Below are 24,349 nucleotides of genomic sequence, written 5' to 3'. Positions count from 1 at the left end.
GACCAAGTCCATATTATGGCAAGAACAGCTCAAATAAGTAAAGTAAAACAACAGTCCATCATTCATTTAAGACATGAAGGTCAGTCAATATGGAAAATGTCAAGAACTTTGAAAGTTTCTTCAAGTGCAGTTGCAAAAGCCATCAAGCACTATGATGAAACTGGCTCTCATGAAGACCGCCACAGCAAAGGAAAGCCAGAGTTACCTCTGCTGCAGAGGATACATTCATTAGAGTTAACTGCACCTCAGATTGCAGCCCAAATAAATGCTTCACAGAGTTCAAATAACAGACACATCTCAACATCAACTGTTCAGAGGAGACTGAGTGAATCAGGCCTTCATGGTTGAATTGCTGCAAAGAAACCACTACTAAAGGACACTAATAATAAGAAGAGACTTGCTTGGGCCAAGAAACCCGAGCAATGGACATTAGACCGGTGGAAATCTGTCCTTTGGTCTGTTGAGTCCAAATTTGATATTTTTGGTTCCAACCGCCGTGTTTTTGTGAGACACAGAGTAGGTGAACGGATGATCTCTGTATGTGTGGTTCCCACCGTGAAGCATGGAGGAGGAGGTGTGATGGTGTGGCGGTGCTTTGCTGGTGACACTGTCAGTGATTTATTTAGAATTCAAGGCACACTTAACCAGCATGGCTACCACAGCATTTTGCAGCGATATCCCATCCCACCTTGTTTGTGCTTAGTGGGACTATAATTTGTTTTTTAACAGGACAATGACCAAAAACACACCTCCAGGCTGTGTAAGGGCTATTTTACCAAGGAGAGTGATGGAGTGCAGCATCAGATGACCTGGCCTCCCCAATCACCTGACCTCAACCCAATTGAGAAGGTTTGGGATGAGTTGGACCGCTGAGTCAAGAAAAAGCAGCCAACAAGTGGTCAGCATATGTGGGAACTCCTACAAGACTGTTGGAAAGCATTCCTCATGAAGCTGGTTGAGAGAATGTTGAGAGAATGCCAAGAGTGTGCAAAGCTGTCATCAAGACAAAGGGTGGCTACTTTGAAGGATCTCTAATATAAAATATATTTTGATTTGTTTAACACTTTTTTTGGTAACTACAATAGTAAAACTAGTAAAAATAAAGAAAAACCCTGTAATGTGTAGATGTGTCCAAACTTTTGACAGGTACTGTATGTCTCTGGGCTTAGCTATACCACAGCCTCTGCCATATAAGCAAACAGAGCATGGCTTTGTGTCCGTGGTTGCACCTTTGCAATGCAGAAAACCTCTCATCATTAGCTCAAATTGTTCAACACTAGAGACCTATTTTACCAGAGCTAAAAAAAAAATATATATATATACACAAATTAACCATCAAGATCAAGGAACTATCAAAACTATTTCAAATAAACCCTATTTAATAAAGTTTTTTTTTTACCGAAAAGTGCAGTATGGATCAGATGAGATAGGGGTCATTACCACTAAATATATGCTATCAAGGTGTGCCACGGTTCAAAAAAGGTTTCGTAACCACTGCTGTAGAGCATAAATAACACACTTTATGTGTGTGTGTTGTTGCGTTGTTCTGTGGAATCATCCTCTCACCTACTCTCTCCTCTTTCTGCTTATGTCAGGTGGACAAAGGCAATCTGCAAGAAGGACCAGCACCTACACACACAAACACACAGAGAGAGAGAGACACACAAGTTGAAAGAAACTATGTTGAACGGAGGGAAGAGTTGAGACAGGATCAGAGCAGTTAGAGACGGGGTTAACAAAAACAAAAATAAAGTAAACTAAATGTAGTTGATCATTTAGTTTAGAATTAAGGTAGTTAAGAGGGCAAAGTTAATGTCAGTGTGGGCAGGAGTTGAGTTCCAAACTTTTAGGCGCTAGAAGACAGCTGGTTACACAAGAGAAGCTGAGTGCAGCCCACACACACACACACACACACACACACACACACACACACACACACACACACACACACACACACACACACACACAAACACACACACACACACACACACACACACACACACACACACACACACACACACACACACACACACACACACACACACACATACACACACATACACACACACATCTGTCCTCCTGATGCCTCTCCAGTCTCCTCTGCCCAGTCCCGAAATAGCAGCCATCCTCCTACTCCCACTCTTACATAAGATCACATTTCACTGCAGAGAAACTCATCGAAGTGTGTGTTTGTGTGTCTACATACTCTAGTAGGTTGTAAGAGAGAGGTGATTTGGCATCTTTCTCAGAATGATGACATTGTCAACATGTTCAGTACCCTTCAAAAGCACATTTTGTTACGTTACAGCCTTATTCTAAAATTGATTAAATTGTTTTGGGCTGTTGGGTGTTTAGTAATAGTAAAGTAGTAATACCATAACATAGTGAAAGTATTATTAGTGTGTAAATAACCAGTCCCATGAGCAGCACAGTGACAAGTGTTGCCAAGACAAAGGAGAGGTTGGAGCCCCACTACAGCACGCCCAAATCCCACCTTGGATACCCATGAGTCCGCTGCACACGCACACACGTATGATTCTGTGTGTGGATCCTTTACACCATTCTATGTGTGTGTGTGTGTGCATGTGTGTGTGAGAGATTGGGTCTCACCCTGATCCACAGAGAAAGCCTGAAAAGTCCGGCCATGCAGCTCATCCTGGAGGGAGGAGATCCACAAAGTCAATGGTAAAGTCAGATATTAGGTTACTGCCAGGTAAATGCCAAAATAATAGCACAATAGCAATAATAGAAAATGAATATTTCCATGTTTATGTGTAATATACTGTATATGGTGTGTATATTTACAGAGGAGAAAGAAGGAGACTTTCACGAAGGCAGTGCTTCCACCTCCTCCCACCTAGTGTTAGAGACATACATACGCATGGAACTCCAACGCCTCACGGACAGACACGTACCTCCTCACGCTACCCTCCTTTACACTGTAAAATATACACACACACAGATAAATACTGTACACTTACATAGAAAGGTTAGAAGTTTACTCAGATACTAACTGGAAAATGGTTGGCTGTGTAGTTACCAAAAGAGAGAGAGAGAGAGAGAGAGAGAGAGAGAGAGAGAGATAGAGAGAGAGAGAGAGGAGAAATGGGGGGTTAGAAAGAGACTCATAATCAACTTCATAATATTTCTATACCAGGCTGTTGTGTGACGTCCACCTCTCCTCCATAAACCGCCATGGCTGCTGCCAGGCTAGAGAATCTCTCCTTCAGCTGGGCACAGGCCGGGCACCAAGGGGCAACACTACACACACAGACACTAACATCTATCTATTGACATAATGGAGATTCTACGGACGGGTGGCGAGATTCTACAGAATGTTCAACATATTTTGAACATTCTGTGTTGTAGCTAGAGATTTATATTAAATTATTTGAGGGAAAATGGCAGCCATATTGGTCAGGAAGAAATCCAAACCATTATAATTGGAATGAATGGCAGTAGAGGCATAATCTTGATTTTACTTATGGAGGAAAATAAAAGTGAGGCATGCGATGTATCAGAACTGTCACGTTCCTGACCTGTTTTCCATTGTTTTTGTATGTGTTTAGTTGGTCAGGGCGTGAGTTGGGGTGGGCATTCTATGTATTGTGTTTCTATGTTGGGTTTAATGTGTTGCCTGATATGGTTCTCAATTAGAGGCAGGTGTTTGACGTTTCCTCTGATTGAGAACCATATTAAGGTAGGCTGTTCTCACTGTTTGTTTGTGGGTGATTGTCTTCCGTGTTTGTGTCTGTGCACCACACGGGACTGTTTCGTTTGTTCGTTCGTTTGTGTAGTCTGTACCTGTTCGTGCGTTCTTCGTGTATATGTAAGTTATCAAGTTCAGGTCTGTCTACGTTCGTTTTGTTGTTTTTGTATTTTTCCGAGTGTTTACCGTATTCGTTTTTTTCCTTAATAAATATTAATGTCTGCATACAACGCTGCATTTTGGTCCGACCCTTACTCCTTCTCCTCATCCGAGGAGGAGGAAGTAGACAGCCGTAACAAGAACATGTGTAATAGAATCATTGTCAACCTAAAAGATTGTTATATAATTATAAATACAGTTTATACAGTAAAAAGAAACAGCATCTAAAATATATTTAAACATACCATAAATGTCTAAATTTGGGTTTTCTTGGAAAGTTGTGAGTGCTATTATATCACAGGAGGTTGGTGGCACCTTAATTGAGGAGAACGGGCTCGTGGTAATGACTGGGGCAGAATCAGTGGAATGGTATCAAATACATCAAACAGATTGTTTCCAGTTGTTTGATGCCATTCCATTTGCTCCGTTCCGGCCATTATTATGAGCCGTTTTCCCCTCAGCAGCCTCCACTGTATTATATTATACAATATCCAGTACTTGTTGCCTTTACAACTTGTCTAGGTTCTATCATCAACAGATTTCAGCCAGTGTATGGTTGTGGATTGACTGCGTTGGTTGAATGGAATGTTGGCATATTGGCGGTTCATTTGAAAAATGTATGGAATCATTCCTCTAAAACTGTCTGGCTCGTTAGCTAACAAAGATACAGTGCAGATAAATTCTTCAAATTCATCATTTTATAATTACTATGAGACAACAGTTACACTGTCTGTCTGTCTGTCTGTCTGTCTGTCCCTATATGGAACATTTACAGTGCTTTCAGAAAGTATTCACACCCCCTTGACTTTTTCCACATTTTGTTGTGTTACAGCCTGTGTCACTGGCCTACAGACAATACACCATGATGTCAAAGTGGAATTATGTTTTTTTTTAAATGTTGACTAATTAATGAAAAATGAAAAGCTGAAATGTCTTGAGTCAGTAAGTATTCAACCCCTTTGTTATGGCAAGACTAAATAAGTTCAGGAGTAACAAGTCATGCATTACAAGTCACCTAATAATTTGCATGGACTCACTCGGTGTATAATAATAGTGTTTTATATGATTTTTGATTAACTACCTCATCTCTGTACCCCACACATACAATTATCTGCCTCGCAAAGTGCACATATTGGTAGATGGGTAAGAAAAAAGAAGACGTTGAATATACCTTTGAGCATGGTGAAGTTATTAATTACACTTTGGAAGGTGTAGCAATACACACAGTCACTACAAAGATACAGGCGTCCTTCCTAACTCATTTGTCGAAGAGGAAGAAAACCGCTCAGGGATTTCAACATGAGGCCAATGGTGATTTTAAAACAGTTACAGAGTTTAATGGCTGTGAAAGGAAGAAAACGATGGACATTGTAGTTACTCCACAATACTAACCTAATTGACAGAGTGAAAAACTGAAAGCCTGAACAGAATAAAAATATTTCAAAGCCTGCATCCTGTTTGCAACTGTCACGTTCCTGACCTGTTTTCTGTTGTTTTGTATGTGTTTAGTTGGTCAGGACATGAGCTGGGTGGGAATTCTATGTTGTGTGTCTAGTTTGTCTGTTTCTATGTCAGCCTAGTGTGGGTTCTCAATCAGAGGCAGATGGTAATTGTTGTCTCTGATTGAGAATCATATATAGGAGGCTTGTTTTGTGTTCGGATTTTGTGGGTGTTTGTTTCCTGTCTCTGTTTGTTTCCTGTCTCTGCACCAGATAGGTCTGTGTCGGTTTTTGCACATTTGTTATTTTGTATTGTTGTTTGTAGTGTTTTACTGTTTCTTTATTAAACATGTTTAACACTAGCCGCGCTGCACTTTGGTCCTCTCCTTCACCCCTGGAAGAAAACCGTTACAGAAACACCCACCAAACCCGGACCAAGCAGCATGGCAACGGGCAGCAGCAACAGCAGCAGCGGTACCAGGAGGAATGGTCATGGGAGGAAATCATAAACGGAAAAGGACCCTGGGCAAAGGTTGGAGAGAATCGCCGCTCTCGGGAGGAGAAGGAGGCAGCCACAGCCCAGGAGCGGTGGATTGAGGAGGCAGCACGTAAGAGAGGCTGGAAGCCCGAGAGGCTCACCCAAAAATTTCTTGGGGGGGGGGGGGCTAAAGGGGAGTGTGGCGAAGCCGGGTTGGATACCTGAGCCAACTCCCCGGGCTTACCGTGGAGTGAGAGGGCGTCGTACTGGTCAGACACTGTGTTATGCGGTAAAGCGCACGGTGTTCCCAGTACGCGTGCTTAGCCCAGTGCGGGCTATTCCACCTTGCCGCACTGGGAGGGCTAGGTTGGGCATCGAGCCGGATGTCATGAAGCCGGCCCAACGTATCTGGCCTCCAGTACGTCTCCTCGGGCCGGCGTACATGGCACCAGCCTTACAGGTGGTGTCCCCGGTTCGCCTGCATAGCCCAGTGCGGGCTATTCCACCTCGCCGCACTGGCAGGGCTACGGGGACCATTCAACCTGGTAAGGTTGGAGAGGCTCGGTGCTCAAGAGCGCGTGTCCTCCTTCACGGTCCGGTATATCCGGCGCCACCTTCCCGCCCCAGCCCAGTACCACCAGTGCCTACACCACGCACCAGGCTTCCAGTGCATCTCCAGAGCCCTGTTCCTCCTCCCCGCACTCGCCCTGAGGTGCGTGCCCTCAGCCCGGTACCTCCAGTTCCGGCACCACGCATCAGGCCTATAGTGCGTCTCAGCCGGCCAGAGTCTGCCGTCTGCCCAGCGGCGCCTGAACTGCCCGTCTGCCCAACGCCGTCTGAACTGTCCGTCTGCCCAACGCCGTCTGAACTGTCCGTCTGCCCAGCGCCGTCTGAGCTGTCCGTCTGCCCAGCGCCGTCTGAGTCATCCGTCTGCCGAGCGCCGTCTGAGCCATCCGTCTGCCCAGCGCCATCTGAGCCATCCGTCTGCCCAGCGCCATCTGAGCCATCTGTCTGCCCAGCGCCATCTGAGTCATCCGTCTGCCCAGCGCCATTAGAGCCGTCCGTCTGCCACGAGCCATTAGAGCCGCCCGTCTGTCCCGAGCCATTAGAGCCGGCCGTCAGTCAGGAGCCGCTAGAGCCGTCCGTCAGTCAGGAGCTGCCAGAGCCGCCAGCCAGTCAGGAGCTGCCAGAGCCGCCAGCCAGTCAGGAGCTGCCAGAGCCGCCAGCCAGTCAGGAGCTGCCAGAGACGCCAGCCAGTCAGGAGCTGCCAGAGACGCCAGCCAGTCAGGAGCTGCCAGAGACGCCAGCCAGTCAGGAGCTGCCAGAGACGCCAGCCAGTCAGGAGCTGCCAGAGACGCCAGCCAGTCAGGAGCTGCCAGAGACGCCAGCCAGTCAGGAGCTGCCAAAGACGCCAGCCAGTCAGGAGCTGCCAGTGCTGCCCTACAGTCATGAGCTGCCCTACAGTCATGAGCTGCCCTACAGTCATGAGCTGCCCTCCAGTCATGAGCTGCCCTCCAGTCATGAGCTGCCCTCCAGTCATGAGCTGCCCTCCAGTCATGAGCTGCCCTCCAGTCATGAGCTGCCCTCCAGTCATGAGCTGCCCTCCAGTCATGAGCTGCCCTCCAGTCATGAGCTGCCCTCCAGTCATGAGCTGCCACTCAGTCATGAGCTGCCACTCAGTCCGGAGCTGCCACTCAGTCCGGAGCTGCCACTCAGTCCGGAGCTGCCACTCAGTCCGGAGCTGCCTCTCTGTCCTGAGCTACCTCTCTGTCCTGAGCTACCTCTCTGTCCTGAGCTACCTCTCTGTCCTGAGCTACCTCTCTGTCCTGAGCTACCTCTCTGTCCTGAGCTACCTCTCTGTCCTGAGCTATCTCCTAAATCATGTGGGGGCCTTTGGGAGGATTCTTAGGCCAAGGTCGTGGGCGAGAGTCGCCACTCAAAGGACGCTAAGGAGGGGGACAAAGACAGTGGTGGAGTGGTGTCCTCGTCCTGCGCCGGAGCCACCACCGCGGACAGATGCCCACCCAGACCCTCCCCGTGAGTTTTAGGGGTGCGCACGGAGTTCGCACCTTGAGGGGGGGGGGGGTTCTGTCACGTTCCTGACTTGTTTTCTGTTTTGTATGTGTTTAGTTGGTCAGGACGTGAGCTGGGTGGGAATTCTATGTTGTGTGTCTAGTTTGTCTGTTTCTATGTCAGCCTAGTGTGGGTTCTCAATCAGAGGCAGATGGTAATCGTTGTCTCTGATTGAGAACCATATATAGGAGGCTTGTTTTGTGTTGGGATTTTGTGTTTCTTTATTAAACATGTTTAACACTAGCCGCGCTGCACTTTGGTCCTCTACTTCACCCCTGGAAGAAAACCGTTACAGCAACAAGGCACTAAAGGAATACTTTTCCTGTATACAAAGCGTTGTGTTTGGGGCAAATCCAATACAACACATTACTGAGTACCACTCTCCATATTTTCAAGCATGCTGTTGGCTGCATCATGTTATGGGTATGCTTGTAATCATTAAGGACTGGGGAGTTTTTCAGTATAGAAAATAAATGGAATGGAGCCTGCTTCAGTCTGCTTTCCAACAGACACTAAGAGATAAATCCACCTTTCAGCAGAACAATAACCTAAAACACAAGGTCAAATCCACACTGGAGTTCCTTACCAAGAAGACAGTGAATGTTCTTCTTGGTAAGGCCAAGTTACAGTTTTGATTTAAATCTACTTGAAAATCTATGGCAAGACCTGAAAATGGTTGTCTAACAATGATCAAGAACCAATTTGACAGAGCTTGAAGAATATTTATCATGGACAAATTATATAAATCCAGGTGTGGAAAGCTTACCCAGAAAGACTTACAGCTGTAATCACTGCCAAAGGTGCTTCTACAAAGTATTGATTTTGTGGTGTGAATACTTATGTAAATGAGATATATTTTCAATTAATTTGCAAACATTTCTAAAAACATGTTTTCACTTTGTCATTATGGGGTATTGTGTGTAGATGGGTGAGATTTTTAAAATATGTAATCCATTTTGAATTCAGACTGTAACTCAACAAAATGTGGAATAAGTCAAGGGGTGTGAATACATTCTGAAGGCACTCTCCATCCATAGTGACCGTCCAGTTAGTGTCAGTTATTGTCAGGACTCCTGTCTCTGTTTCTGCTGTAGCAGAATCCCCAATGGAGCTGAGTAATATTATTAATAAGGACAGGAGTGGTTGGACAAGTTGACTACATGATCATTTACATGAAGGTGAATGATAATACATGACAGTTTACAGGAACATTTTGGTTTCAACTGTGCCGTGTTTCTGTTCCCGAAACTGCCTGAACTTTTATACACGGAGGTAACAAACAGTGATTATTTTAAGGTGTACCAGCTCGTCTGGCGGCCAAATGTTTGTTTTGTGTGTGTGTGTGTGTGTGTGTGTGTGTGTGTGTGTGTGTGTGTGTGTGTGTGTGTGTGTGTGTGTGTGTGTGTGTGTGTGTGTGTGTGTGTGTGTGTGTGTGTGTGTTTGTAGTCTGATACATTAGAGCCAGATCTTAACATGTAAATATATTTTTGAAAGATATGTTTAACATATCATCTGTGCAATATACAGTTGAAGTCGGAAGTCGGAAGTTTACATACACCTTAGCCAAATACATTTAAACTCAGTTTTTCACAATTCCTGACATTTAATCCGAATAAACATTCCCTGTTTTAGGTCAGTTAGGATCACCACTTTATTTTAAGAATGTGATTTGTCAGAATAATAGTAGAGAGAATGATTTATTTCAGCTTTAATTTCTTTCATCACATTCCCAGTGGGTCAGAAGTTTACATACACTCAATTAGTATTTGGTAGCATTGCCTTTAAATTGTTTAACTTGGGTCAAACGTTTCCGGGAGCCTTCCACAAGCTTCCCACAATAAGTTGGGTGAATTTTGGCCCATTCCTCCTGACATAGCTGGTGTAACTGAGTCAGGTTTGTGGGCCTCCTTGCTCACACAAGCTTTTTCAGTTCTGCCCACAAATTTTCTATAGGATTGAGGTCAGGGCTTTGTGATGGCCACTCTAATACCTTGACTTTGTGGTCCTTTAGCCATTTTGCCACAACTTTGGAAGTATGCTTGGGGTCATTATCCATTTGGAAGACCCATTTGCGACCAAGCTTTAAGACTGATGTCTTGAGATGTGGCTTCAATATATCCACATAATTTTCCTACCTCATGATGCCATCTATTTTGTGAAGTGCACCAGTCCCTCCTGCAGCAAAGCACCCCCACAACATGATGCTGCCACCCCCATGCTTCACGGTTGGGATGGTGTTCTTCGGCTTGTAAGCCTCCCCCTTTTTCCTCCAAACATAACGATGGTCATTATGACCAACAGTTCTATTTTTGTTTCATCAGACCAGAGGACATTTCTCCAAAAAGTACGATCTTTGTCCCCATGTGCAGTTGCAAACCGTAGTATGGCTTTTTTATGGTGGTTTTGGAGAAGTGGCTTCTTCCTTGCTGAGCAGCCTTTCAAGTTATGTTGATATAGGACTCGTTTTACTGTGGATATAGATACTTTGTACCAGTTTCCTCCAGCATCTTCCCAAGGTCCTTTGGTGTTGTTCTGGGATTGATTTGCACTTTTCGCACCAAAGTACGTTCATCTCTAGGAGACAGAACGCGTCTCCTTCCTGAGCGGTATGACGGCTGCATGGTCCCATGGTGTTAATACTTGCATACTATTATTTGAACAGATGAGCGTGGTACCTTCAGGCGTTTTGAAATTGCTCCCAAGGATGAACCAGACTTGTGGAGGTCTAAATATTATTTTTTTAGGTCTTGGCTGATTTCTTTTGATTTTCCCATCATGTCAAGCAAGGAGGCACTGAGTTTGAAGGTAAGCCTTAAAATACATCCACAGGTACACCCCCAATTGGCTCAAATGATGTCAATTAGCCTATCAGAAGCTTCTAAATCCATGACATCATTTTCTGGAATTTTCCAAGCTGTTTAAAGGCACAGTCTACTTAGTGTATGTAAACTTCTGACCCACTGGAATTGTGATACAGTGAATTATAAGTGAAACAATCTGTCTGTAAACAATTGTTGGAAAAATGACTTGTGTCATGCACAAAGTAGATGTCCTAACCGACTTGCCAAAACTATAGTTTGTTAACAAGACATTTGTGGAGTGGTTGAAAAACGAGTTTTAATGACTCCAACCTAAGTTTATGTAAACTTCTGACCTCAACTGTTTAACATACGGCAGGTAGACTAGTGGTTAGAGCATTGGACTAGAAAACGGAAGGTTGCAAGATTGAATCCCCGAGCTGACAAGGTCAAAATCTGTCGTTCTGCCTCTGAACAAGGCACAATTGTTCTTAGGCCGTCATTGAAAATAAGAATTTGTTCTTAACTGACTTGCCTAGTTAAATAAAGATGGAAAAAGAAAATAGCACAATAAATGGGCTTGTAAATTATGATAGAACACATATCTAAGCAATGTGAACATGACAGAGAGAGGGATATGCTTGAGTCTTTTATTCAGCTATCACCAAATTATTATATTTCCAAATATATATAAAAAATCCACTCTGGGCAAATGGCCTGTGGCACAAAAGGAAAAATATTTTACATCACTGCTACTTTAGCCATGTGTCATATTAAGTAAAAGCACAGCTAATGAAATGTACCATTAAGGTAAGACTTTACTTGACACCCAGCGTCATAACACGTTATGACACTGTCATAACCATGTCATAATATGTCATAACAGCTGATATAACTTGTCATAACCTGTTATAATATGGTCATAACACTGTCATGACACATATTTAGACCTGTTGTGACACATATTGCGTTATTTTATGGCTGGTTATGACACCTACTTAAAAGTGTCAAAACCCACAAAACATTCCATTACACCATAGCCTGCGTGTCAACAGTATGTTTATGTTGTAAATATATATATATATATTAAAATGAATGTTACAATTATCATTGTAATTGCGTACACACTGATGTCAGACATGCACCTACCCAAAATGCTCTGTTGCTGATGACTGGGATGAATGAAGGAGCAGATTTCAGGAGCAGGACAAGACACCCTCTTTTGACTGATGACTGACATAAGGGCATGTACTGTACATGATAGACCTATCTGGCTGATATAATTATGATGGTCATAATGCTTCTTGACAGTGTCATAAAATGTTATTTAAAATATTATGAAAAAACATGACTGTAAAGAATTCATTACAACAACAACTAAGGATTTAAGAAATAAACTTTCAACAAAAGGAAACTTCTTGGCAGGGAAAAAACTAATTTGAATAAATGTGGGCACTTTTGACACTCTTATGCAGGTGTCATAACCAGCCATAAATATATGAAATATATGTCACAACAGTTGTAAATATATGGGTCATGACAGTGTTATAACCATATTATGACAGGTTACGTCAGCTTTTCTGACATATTATGACATGGTTATGACCATGTAAAGTGAAGTGTTACCGAAGTTAATATATTTTGGAAGGATTGTACAGAATCATACCTCAGCAGGGTAGAGTGCCAACACAATCAAATGGCATAGACATTAGCGCCATGGGGTTGGAGGTGTGCGCGAGGGAGCTGGCCAGGGAGTGGCCTCAGCATCTGGCTTGGAGCCTTTGTGGTGGTCGCATCAGTTGCATTGTAGAGTTTCCGCCCCATATACCTGCTGTTAGTTGGAAGAATTTTAGCAGGATGATTGGTGGGCAGTATTCTAAAGCATGGGGGGAGGTGGTGGTACGAGAGTGTTCTCCACATACCCAGGATACATCCCCAACAGGGAGGAGGTGGTACATGCTTCTTCTGTAAACACATTTCCAAAAATATTAGTAACATTCTCACAGTTAAAATATAACTGTCCACTACTTTAAATTGACATGAATTAAAGTGAATACCTCACCCTTAGTCTGAGCCAGCCACCACTTTTTGGTGTCTAAATAATGGACAGCAGGGGTCTTAGGCTCAGCCACCGGCTGGCTGCCAGTTTGGCTCTGAGGGTTGCCCTTGGTGTGGTTCACCACTGATAAATGAATGGTTACATGAAACATCACAATTATCATTTGGTCACTCAATGCGTCACATGTTACAGTCACTTAACAGGGCCCATCACATAGAAATAGAATCCATGGATTCTATGGCCCATCACATAGAAATAGAATCCATGGATTATATGGCCCATCACATAGAAATAGAATCCATGGATTCTATGGCTAATCACATGTTTCCTATCTTTTCATATTATGTTTTTTGTGTACTGCACCACTGAAACTGGCTCTGAACTTGTTCTTAACTGACTTACCTAGTTAAATATAGGTTAAATAAATAAATAAATAATACATTATGATGATTTGTCCAATGCCAGAATCATGGCACAGGCAAACAAAACACTGATTGTGTGTATATTGTACTGAGAAATGTAAAGGGCACGCTGTCTGCCTGTTTGTATGTCCTCTCCTCTCTTCTCCAGTCATCATCACATCCACATTGTAACAACACTATTCTTTATTTAGTACTGGATGAGAGTAGAGGGTACACATAAGCCTTTGGTTTATGTATGCATACATGCACGCACACACACACACACACACACACACACACACACACACACACACACACACACACACACACACACACACACACACACACACACACACACACACACACACACACACACACACACACACACACACACTCACACACACACACACACACACACACACACACACACACACACACACACACACACACATACACACTATATTAACAACACACACACACCATATCAACTAAATAAATGCTGTAGCTCGCCCACACACTCAGGACTCTTCACCACTTGAGGATGGAGTGGGAGAGTAGGAGCTGAAATAGCTCCTGCAGTAGTCCTGTACAGACGCGCACGCGCACCGACCACAGGTCAAGCTTTTTAGGAGTCAAACCTTTGCAACCAACCATGATGGAAAACCTGTACAGGTATGTATGGTCCTATGGTATGGTGCTGCACGTGGGAGCCCATACCCTCTGTATTGTTTTTGATTATTATTTTATTTAAAAAATAGATACAATTGATTATGGATCCAATAAGTTGTCTACATTGGTTTCATATTATCTCTCTCTCTTTTTGTCTGTCTGTGTATGTGTGTGTCTGTGTCTGTGTGTGTGTCTGTGTGTGTGTGTCTGTGTGTGTGTCTGTGTGTGTGTGGGCGTGCAGGCTCCATACGCATGTCAGAGTGAGTCAGTGTGTGGAGGCAGTAGCAGTTATGTCTCACAGAGCGAGCTGACAGAACAGGACAGCTAGTACTATATTATCTTGTTTTACACTAGGTATACAAGAGGACACTGATACTAGAAGAGTAACCCTAAGACAGTCAGCTAGTACAGTAGGACGCATTATACTAAAGAGGAGTATACTGTTGATTCTACAGAACTGACTAGACAGGGCAAAAGACACCGTTGATTGTAGATGGATATGCAGCTTGTTTCAGTGATGTACATACCAGATCACTATCATCCAACCCTCTCAGTCTACTGACTAAAGAGGAGAGAAGAGGAGAGGAAGACAGGAGAGGAGAAAGAGTATAGACGGAAAGGGAAAGAGGACTTCCCGCGCTGCTGGTTGAAGGTGTGTGTGTACCATGGCAGGGGCTCAGCCAGGGACACATGCTCTGAAGCTTAAACCCCCGACCGTCCCCGATACTCTGCAGAATGGCAGCCGCTTCATGAAATGGGATGATGTGAGTATCAGTGTGTGAGTGTGTTGTTAACACTCCTTTTAGGAATGATAAGTGCTAGACATTTAAGATGAAAATGTGCACACACTTGACGTTTGTGGTTGTGATTACACATGTAACACATGTGGTTGCAAATATGTTGTAACGTGTGTGTGTGTGTGTGTGTGTGTGTGTGTGTGTGTGTGTGTGTGTGTGTGTGTGTGTGTGTGTGTGTGTGTGTGTGTGTGTGTGTGTGTGTGTGTGTGTGTGTGTGTGTGTGTACATGTGTATAGGTGTGTATGTGCGCGTGTTTGCAAGAATGTGTGTTGGTATGTTGAAGGTTTTAAGCACATAGCAAGGATACAGAGAAATGTGCTGGCATGTTGCTATGGTAACTGCCATGGTTAAAATCCCTCCTCGGTTAGCCGAAATGTTCCACCACATAAAAGAGAGAGATAGATAGAGGGAGAGAGAGTGTGTGTGTGCATTGGTGCGTACGTGTGTGTGTCAGTATATATTTCTAAGTAAAGAGGTAATTTGGGACCAAAGTGATTCATGCTTATGCAACGCCTTAGTCAAACCCAACTCAGCTTCTAACATGCGCGCACGCGCACACACACACACACACACACACACACACACACACACACACACACACACACACACACACACACACACACACACACACACACACACACACACACACACACACACACACACACACACACACACACACACAATACAACATTTTCACAACCACATTACATGCATAATCACAACCAACAATGTCATGTGTGTGTGTGTGTGTGTGGTGTGTGTGTGTGTGTGTGTGTGTGTGTGTGTGTGTGTGTGTGTGTGTGTGTGTGTGTGTGTGTGTGTGTGTGTGTGTGTGTGTGTGTGTGTGTGTGCTAATCTCTGTCTCCATGTGGTCAGGATCTCTCAACAGTGACTCCCATCACCCTGACTGTGGATCCACACGGATACTTCCTTCACTGGACTGACCAGAACAAGGTACACACACACACCCAGACACACACACAGACACACACACACACACACACACACACACACACACACACACACACACACACACACACACACACACACACACACACACACACACACACACACACACACACACACACACACACACACAGGAGCTAAGTGGAGGAGACGCCATGCTGTCTCTCACTTTGGGACTCCCACTGTGTATTCTACTTCCTGCTGGGGCTTAGTCCCCCTGTGTGTGTGTGAGTGTGTGTGTGTGTGTGTGTGTGTGTGTGTGTGTGTGTGTGTGTGTGTGTGTGTGTGTGTGTGTGTGTGTGTGTGTGTGTGTGTGTGTGTGTGTGTGTCTGTGTGTGTGTGTGTGTGTGTGTGTGTGTGTGTGTGTGTGTGTGTGTGTGTGTGTGTGTGTTTTTGAGTGAGTTAGTGAGTTAGTGAGTGAGTGATGAATATTTTAACACCCCTCGCACTCCTTCTCTCATGTCTTTACTCCCTCCCTCATTATCTCTCTATCCTTTTTTCTCTCTGTCTTTCTCCCTACTATCTCTCCTGCAGGAGACAGAGTTGTTAGACATCACCCATATAAAGGATGCCAGAACAGGGAAGAGCACCAAAACACCAAAGGTACTTCACCCCCAGGACCTCTGAATCTTGACTCAAGCGTGTCAAACCAGGCTCCTGTTGGTTTTCATCACTGCTTTTGATTCATAGTCATCAAAAAGCCAATCAGCCAATCAGCAATACTAATCAGTAACACTGATCAATGATGTACCATGTTGAAATGAAAACACATTTTGAGGACTGGAGCTGACACCCCTGGTCTAACCTGTGACCTGTGACCTTGACCTCTAACCCCTAAACTCTGACCCTCTGTCCTCTCTAGGAGGCGAAGCTGCGTGAGCTGCTTGATGTGGGGAACCTAGTTGGTCGTATAGAAAATCGTTTGTTGACCATAGTCACAGGACCGGACATGGTCAACATCACATACCTCAACTTCATGGCCCTGCAAGAGGAGGAGGCCACGGTACACACACACATACATTTACACACACACACACACACACACACACACACACACACACACACACACACACACACACACACACACACACACACACACGCGCACGCGCACACACACACACACACACACACACACACACACACACACACACACACACACACACACACACACACACACACACACACACACACACACACACACACACACACACGCACACACGCACACACGCACACACACACACACACTGTCCCTCTCTTTGTCTGTGTTGCATAGGAGTGGGCTGAGGAGCTGTTCTCTCTGGCCTCCAACCTGTTGAGTCACAACATGAACAGAGAAACAAGTCTGGAGAAAGCGTGAGTCTATCAGGAAAATACATTTTGGTGCTGATTAAATCTTTACGGCATTTAAAAAGGAAACGCGGGTGCCAGACAGATCTGTGATAGCAATGAAGATCACTGGAAATGTTAGTGTGACAGAGGTGTGTTTATTCCTGTCTCCCTTTTTCCTAATCTTTCTCTAACAGGTATGTCAGACTGACCCTGCAGCCAAACTCAGAGGGGCGGATCCCAGTGAAGAAGTAAGTGAATCCCATTGGTTCCTCAATCACTTTAGGGGATTGTCCTGAGAAAGGTCTTGTGCAGAATCACTGATCTATATAAATTACCTGGTATCCCAAATAACTACTCATTATGGGATCAAGATTAGTGAATCTGTGCAGCGCTTTGCTCAGGGCCCATCCCTTCGAACACTAATTGTCACTCCTGTGTCTGCTGATTAACTCCCTGTGAATCCGTTGGGATGTGATTGATTTATATTGTGCATGTCCTGCCCCTTTTATCCAGCATCGTCCGCATGTTCTCAGCGGACAAAAAGAGGGTGGAGACGGCTTTGGAACACTGCAATCTACCATTTGGACGGGTATAGATTATAACTATGGAATACTATACAATAATAAAGCTGGTAGTGGTGGTATTTTAACTGGAAGTTATTTCCTCTCACACTCAAGCCAACTATTTAAATGATCACTTCTTGAAACCTGAATCATCTCAGTGGTATTTGTGTTCCTCTGCAGAGTGACTCTATTCCCCTTGAGGACTTCACCCTTGACCTTTACAGATCTTTCCTCTCCCACCTCTGTCCTCGGCCAGAACTCAGCTCAGTTTTCTCTCAGCAGTAAGTACTGATACTACCTCCTGGTACCCAGCTCTAAACCCTGACCCTTTCTGATCCTTCCTCTCCAATCCTCTGCTGTTCAGCCATAACTCAGCTCAGTCTTCTCTCAGCAGTATGTACAGTCACTAATTCCAGACTATTTTTCTCTCTCTTTCTGTAGAGGTGCTAAGGGTGCTTACCTGTCGGTGGATCAGATGACAGAGTTCATTAATGAGAGGCAGAGAGATCCTCGTCTGAATGAGATTCTGTATCCTCCTCTCAGACCCTCTCAGACACAGACCCTGATGGAGAAATATGAACTCAACCACAGCCTGCTCAAACAAGGTCTGTGTGAGTGTGTGTTTTGTGTGCATGCGCTTGTGCCTACGTGTAAGCTTGCGTGCATGCATGTATGCATACTTGTGTGTGTGAGATATGAGTGTCTTTGTGTATATACAGTGCATTCGGAAATGATTCAGACCCCTTGACTTTTCCAACATTTGTTACGTTACAGTCTTACCATTACAGTTTTTTCCCCTCATCAATCTCAACACAATACCCCATAATGACAAAGCAAAAATAGGATTTTAGAAATTGTTGCAAGTGTAAAAAAACTAATAACGGAAATATCACATGTACATAAGTATTCAGACCCTTTACTCAGTACTTTGAAGCACCTTTGGCAGCGATTACAACCTTGAGTCTTGGGTATGACGCTACAAGTTTGGCACACCTGCATTTGGAGAGTTTCGCCCATTCTTCTCTGCAGATCCTCTCAAACTCTGTCAGGTTGGATGGGGAGCATTGCTGCACAGCTATTTTCAGGTCTCTGCGGAGATGTTCGATCAGGTTCAAGTCCAGGCTCTGGCTGGGCCACTCAAGGACATTCAGAGACTTGTCCAAAATCTACTACCGCGTTGTCTTGGCTGTGTGCTTAGGGTCATTGTCCTGTTGGAAGGTGAACCTTCACCCCAGTCTGAGGTCTTGAGCGCTCTGGAGCAGGTTTTCATCAAGAATCTCTCTGTCCCTCGATCCTGACTAGTCTTCCAGTCCCTGCCGCTGAAAAACATCCCCACAGCATGATGCTGCCACCATCATGCTTCACCGTTGGGATGGTGCCAGGTTTCCTCCAGACGTGACACTTGGCATTCAGGCCAATGAGTTCAATCTTAGTTTCATCAGACCAGAGAATCTTGTTTCTCATGGTCTGAGAGTCCTTTAGGTGCCTTTTGGCAAACTCCAAGCAGGCTTTCATGTGTCTTTTACTGAGGAGTGGCTTCCGTCTGGCCACTCTACCATAAAGTTCTGATTGGTGGAGTGTTGCAGAGATTGTTGTCCTTCTGGAATGTTCTCCCATCTCCACAGAGCAACTCTGGAGCTCTGTCAGAGTGACCATCGTGTTCTTGGTCACCTCCTTGGCCAAGGCCCTTCTCCCCTGATTGCTCAGTTTGGCCGGGCGGCCAGCTCTTGGTGGTTCCAAACTTCTTCCATTTAAGAATGATGGAGGCCACTGTGGTTTTGGGGACCTTCAATGCGCGGAAATGTTTTGGTACCCTTCCCCAGATCTGTGCCTCAACACAAACCCGTCTCGGAGCTCTACGGACAATTCCTTCAACCTCATGGTTTGGTTTTTGCTCTGACAGGCACTGCCAACTGTGGGACCATATATAGACAGGTGTGTGCCTTTCCCCCCCAAAAAAAGTATTTTTTTATTTCACCTTTATTTAACCAGGTAGGCTAGTTGAGAACAAGTTCTCATTTGCAACTGCGACCTGGCCAAGATAAAGCATAGCAGTGTGAACAGACAACAACACAGAGTTACACATGGAGTAAACAATAGACAAGTCAATAACATGGTAGAAAAAAGAGAATCTATATACAATGTGTGCAAAAGGCATGAGGTAGGCAATAAATCGAATAATTACAATTTAGCAGATTAACACTGGAGTGATAAATCATCAGATGATCATGTGCAAGAAGAGATACTGGTGTGCAAAAGAGCAGAAAAGTAAATAAATAAAAGCAGTATGGGGGTGAGGTAGGTAAGTTGGGTGGGTAGTTTACAGATGGACTATGTACAGCTGCAGCGATCGGTTAGCTGCTCGGATAGCAGATGTTTAAAGTTGTTGAGGGAGATAAAAGTCTCCAACTTCAGAGATTTTTGCAATTCGTTCCAGTCGCAGGCAGCAGAGAACTGGAAGGAAAGGCGTCCAAATGAGGTTTTGGCTTTAGGGATGATCAGTGAGATACACCTGCTGGAGCGCGTGCTACGGGTGGGTGTAGCCATCGTGACCAGTGAACTGAGATAAGGCGGCACTTTACCTAGCATAGCCTTGTAGATGACCTGGAGCCAGTGGGTCTGACGACGAACATGTAGCGAGGGCCAGCCGACTAGGGCATACAGGTCGCAGTGGTGGGTCGTATAAGGTGCTTTAGTAACAAAACGGATGGCACTGTGATAAACTGCATCCAGTTTGCTGAGTAGAGTATTGGAAGCTATTTTGTAGATGACATCGCCGAAGTCGAGGATCGGTAGGATAGTCAGTTTTACTAGGGTAAGTTTGGCGGCGTGAGTGAAGGAGGCTTTGTTCCGGAATAGAAAGCTGACTCTAGATTTGATTTTGGATTGGAGATGTTTGATATGAGTCTGGAAGGAGAGTTTGCAGTCTAGCCACACACCTAGGTACTTATAGATGTCCACATATTCTAGGTCGGAACCGTCCAGGGTGGTGATGCTAGTCGGGCGTGCGGGTGCAGGCAGCGAGCGGTTGAAAAGCATGCATTTGGTTTTACTAGCATTTAAGAGCAGTTGGAGGCCACGGAAGGAGTGTTGTATGGCATTGAAGCTCGTTTGGAGGTTAGATAGCACAGTGTCCAGGGAAGGGCCGGAAGTATACAGAATGGTGTCGTCTGCGTAGAGGTGGATCAGGGAATCGCCCGCAGCAAGAGCAACATCATTGATGTATACAGAGAAAAGAGTCGGCCCGAGAATTGAACCCTGTGGTACCCCCATAGAGACTGCCAGAGGACCGGACAACATGCCCTCCGATTTGACACACTGAACTCTGTCTGCAAAGTAGTTGGTGAACCAGGCAAGGCAGTCATTAGAAAAACCGAGGCTATTGAGTCTGCCGATAAGAATATGGTGATTGACAGAGTCGAAAGCCTTGGCCAGGTCGATGAAGACGGCTGCACAGTAATGTCTTTTATCGATGGCGGTTATGATATCGTTTAGTACCTTGAGCGTGGCTGAGGTGCACCCGTGACCGGCTCGGAAACCGGATTGCACAGCAGAGAAGGTACGGTGGGATTCGAGATGGTCAGTGATCTGTTTGTTGACTTGGCTTTCGAAGACCTTAGCTAGGCAGGGCAGGATGGATATAGGTCTGTAACAGTTTGGGTCCAGGGTGTCTCCCCCTTTGAAGAGGGGGATGACAGCGGCAGCTTTCCAATCCTTGGGGATCTCAGATGATACGAAGGAGAGGTTGAACAGGCTGGTAATAGGGGGTGCGACAATGGCGGCGGACAGTTTCAGAAATAGGGGGTCCAGATTGTCAAGCCCAGCTGATTTGTATGGGTCCAGGTTTTCCAGCTCTTTCAGAACATCTGCTATCTGGATATGGGTAAAGGAGAAGCTGGGGAGGCTTGGGCGAGTAGCAGCGGGGGGGGGGGCGGGGCTGTTGGCCAAGGTTGGAGTCGCCAGGTGGTAGGCATGGCCAGCCATTGAGAAATGTTTGTTGAAGTTTTCTATTATCACGGACTTATCAGTGGTGACCGTGTTATCTAGCCTCAGTGCAGTGGGCAGCTGGGAGGAGGTGCTCTTGTTTTCCATGGACTATACAGTATCCCAGAACTTTTTGGAGTTAGAGCTACAGGATGCAAATTTCTGCTTGAAAAAGCTGGCCTTTGCTTTCCTGACTGACTGCGTGTATTGGTTCCTGACTTCCCTGAACAGTTGCATATCACGGGGGCTCTTCGATGCTATTGCAGTTCGCCACAGGATGTTTTTGTGCTGGTCGAGGGCAGTCAGGTCTGGAGTGAACCAAGGGCTATATCTGTTCTTGGTTCTGCATTTTTTGAACGGAGCGTGCTTGTCTAATATGGTGAGGAAGTAACTTTTAAAGAATGACCAGGCATCCTCAACTGACGGGATGAGGTCAATATCCTTCCAGGGTACCCGGGCCAGGTCGATTAGAAAGGCCTGCTCGCAGAAGTGTTTCAGGGAGCGTTTGACAGTGATGAGGGGTGGTCGTTTGACCGTGGACCCGTTGCGGATACAGGCAATGAGGCAGTGATCGCTGAGATCTTGATTGAAGACAGCAGAGGTGTATTTGGAGGGCAAGTTGGTCAGGATAATGTCTATTAGGGTGCCCATGTTTACGGATTTAGGGTTGTACCTGGTGGGTTCCTTGATGATTTGTGTGAGATTGAGCGCATCAAGCTTAGATTGTAGGACTGCCGGGGTGTTAAGCATATCCCAGTTTAGGTCACCTAACAGAACAAACTCTGAAGCTAGATGGGGAGCGATCAATTCACAGATGGTGTCCAGGGCACAGCTAGGAGCTGAGGGGGGTCGGTAGCAGGCGGCAACAGTGAGAGACTTATTTCTGGAGAGATAAATTTTTAAAATTAGAAGTTCGAACTGTTTGGGCATAGACTTGGAAAGTATGACAGAACTTTGCAGGCTATCTCTGCAGTAGATTGCAACTCCTCCCCCTTTGGCAGTTCTATCTTGACGGAAAGTGTTATAGTTGGGTATGGAAATCTCAGAGTTTTTGGTGGCCTTCCTAAGCCAGGATTCAGACACGGCAAGGACATCAGGGTTGGCAGAGTGTGCTAAAGCGGTGAGTAAGGCAAACTTAGGGAGGAGGCTTCTGATGTTGACATGCATGAGGCCAAGGCTTTTTCGATCACAGAAGTCAACAAATGAGGGTGACTGGGGACATGCAGGGCCTGGGTTTACCTCCACATCACCCGAGGAACAGAGTAGTAGTAGGATGAGGGTGCGGCTAAAGGCTATCAAAACTGGTCGCCTAGAGCGTTGGGGACAAGGAATAAAAGGAGCAGATTTATGGGCGTGGTAGAATAGATTCTGGGCATAATGTGCAGACCAGGGTATGGTGGGGCACGGGTACAGCGGAGGCAAGCCCAGGCACTGGGTGATGATAAGAGAGGTTGTATCTCTGGACATGCTGGTCTCAATGGGTGAGGTCACCGCATGTGTGGGGGGTGGGACAAAGGAGGTATCAGAGGTACGGAGAGTGGAACTACGGGGTCCATTGCAAACCAAAACAATGATAACTAGCCTGAACAACAGTATGCAAGGCATATTGATATTTGAGAGAGACATACAATAAGGCATAAAGTGATTGCAGGTCATGATTGGGAGAGCTAGCTAAAACAGCAGGTGAGATAACAGCAGCTAGTCAGCTAGCACAGCAACAGAAGGTAAAAATGGCGACGACTGGGCAGAGAGGGTCGGATTAACTACACACAGATCCTGAGTTAAGGCACAGAGCCATGTCCAATCAATTGAATTTACCACAGGTGGACTCCAATCAAGTTGTAGAAACATCTCAAGGATGATCAATGGAAACAGAATACACCTGAGTTCAATTTCAAGTCTCATAGCAAAGGGTCTGAATACTTATGTAAATAAGGTGTTTCAGTTTTAAATTTTTTATAAATTATCAAGTTTCTAAAAACCTGTTTCACTTTGTCATTATGGGGTATTGTGTGTAGATTGCTGATGATTTTTTTATTTCATCCATTTTAGAATAAGGCTGTAACGTAACAAAATGTGGGGAAAGTAAAGGGGTCTGAATACTTTGTGCCTGTGTGTTCTGTAGGCCTGATCACGTTGGAGGGGCTCAGTAAGTACCTGGTGTCTGATGAGAACGGAGTGATTCCTCCTGAGAAGCTGGACCAGTCCGAAGATATGACCTTCCCTCTGTCTCACTACTTCATCAACTCCTCACATAACACCTACCTCACAGGTACACACACACATGAGTGATTTAGGGTCATGAAATATTGTGTGGTTGAGGGGTGGGTGGGTGGCGGGTAGGTTGGTTGGTTGAATAAAGAGAACACAATACCTTAAATCCATAATGCACTGCATCATAAATGTATAATTCTTGTGCCATTTATATTTATAGGCTACTTTGAGGTTTTTCTCTCATTATTTTAGGTTATCTGGCATTAGTGCGTAAACTTATGCTTTAGGGCCTAACTGGAGCCTATGCACGCCAAATAGGCTTTATGCCAATCATGAAATGCTTTTAGGAACGGGCAGAAAAAGTTCATGTAGATCCACAGAGGCAAAAACGACAATCTCGAGTGTAATTCAATAAAAGAAAAGCTGTGAAATGGAGAGTTAAAAATAAAGAGAAGGGAGGGCAAGAAAAGTAATGTTTGGGAAAGATTTTAAGTGGTAAGAGGATGAAAGCAGTGCCGGGCTCTGTTATGTGTTACGATTGTGAGGCACTATACAAATAGAGAGTAACAAGACGGGAACAGAAGTGGAACATTTTTATTTGCTGGCTGCTACCAGCTCTCAGTCAGAATTAGATGTTCACCCATGCTTCTCAAATGTCAAATTTTGAAGTTCTTCCAAACATCAAGTGTTTTAAGTTTAGGCATGAACTCC

The 24,349-nt window shown here is 45.0% G+C and overlaps 1 protein-coding gene and 1 pseudogene across 3 annotated transcripts in view; one reads left to right on the top strand and one right to left on the bottom strand.

Moving 5' to 3' along the window:
• Positions 1–1,566: 1,566 nt before the first annotated feature.
• LOC129812109 (thioredoxin-related transmembrane protein 1-like) lies at positions 1,567–13,770 on the bottom strand (annotated as a pseudogene).
• Positions 13,608–24,349, top strand: part of LOC129811779 (1-phosphatidylinositol 4,5-bisphosphate phosphodiesterase beta-1-like) — a 32,293-nt gene continuing 21,551 nt past the window's right edge. The window contains exons 1-11 of one of the 3 annotated variants that reach the window (XM_055863385.1): positions 13,608–13,788; positions 14,027–14,549; positions 15,459–15,536; positions 16,083–16,151; positions 16,411–16,551; positions 16,822–16,901; positions 17,072–17,125; positions 17,391–17,466; positions 17,621–17,721; positions 17,882–18,045; positions 23,550–23,696. In XM_055863385.1, the coding sequence (XP_055719360.1) occupies positions 14,451–14,549; positions 15,459–15,536; positions 16,083–16,151; positions 16,411–16,551; positions 16,822–16,901; positions 17,072–17,125; positions 17,391–17,466; positions 17,621–17,721; positions 17,882–18,045; positions 23,550–23,696 (1,009 nt within the window). In that variant the 5' untranslated portion in view covers positions 13,608–13,788; positions 14,027–14,450. Of the gene's footprint in view, positions 13,789–13,863; positions 14,550–15,458; positions 15,537–16,082; positions 16,152–16,410; positions 16,552–16,821; positions 16,902–17,071; positions 17,126–17,390; positions 17,467–17,620; positions 17,722–17,881; positions 18,046–23,549; positions 23,697–24,349 lie in introns of those variants that run through there. The other 2 variants (XM_055863383.1, XM_055863384.1) reach the window with 2 other exon arrangements.

This window comes from Salvelinus fontinalis, chromosome 15 (assembly GCF_029448725.1).
Source record: "Salvelinus fontinalis isolate EN_2023a chromosome 15, ASM2944872v1, whole genome shotgun sequence".
Classification (NCBI taxonomy): domain Eukaryota; kingdom Metazoa; phylum Chordata; class Actinopteri; order Salmoniformes; family Salmonidae; genus Salvelinus; species Salvelinus fontinalis.
The sequence above is the reverse complement of the archived record's forward strand: the minus strand, read 5'-3'. Positions and strand labels throughout refer to the sequence as shown.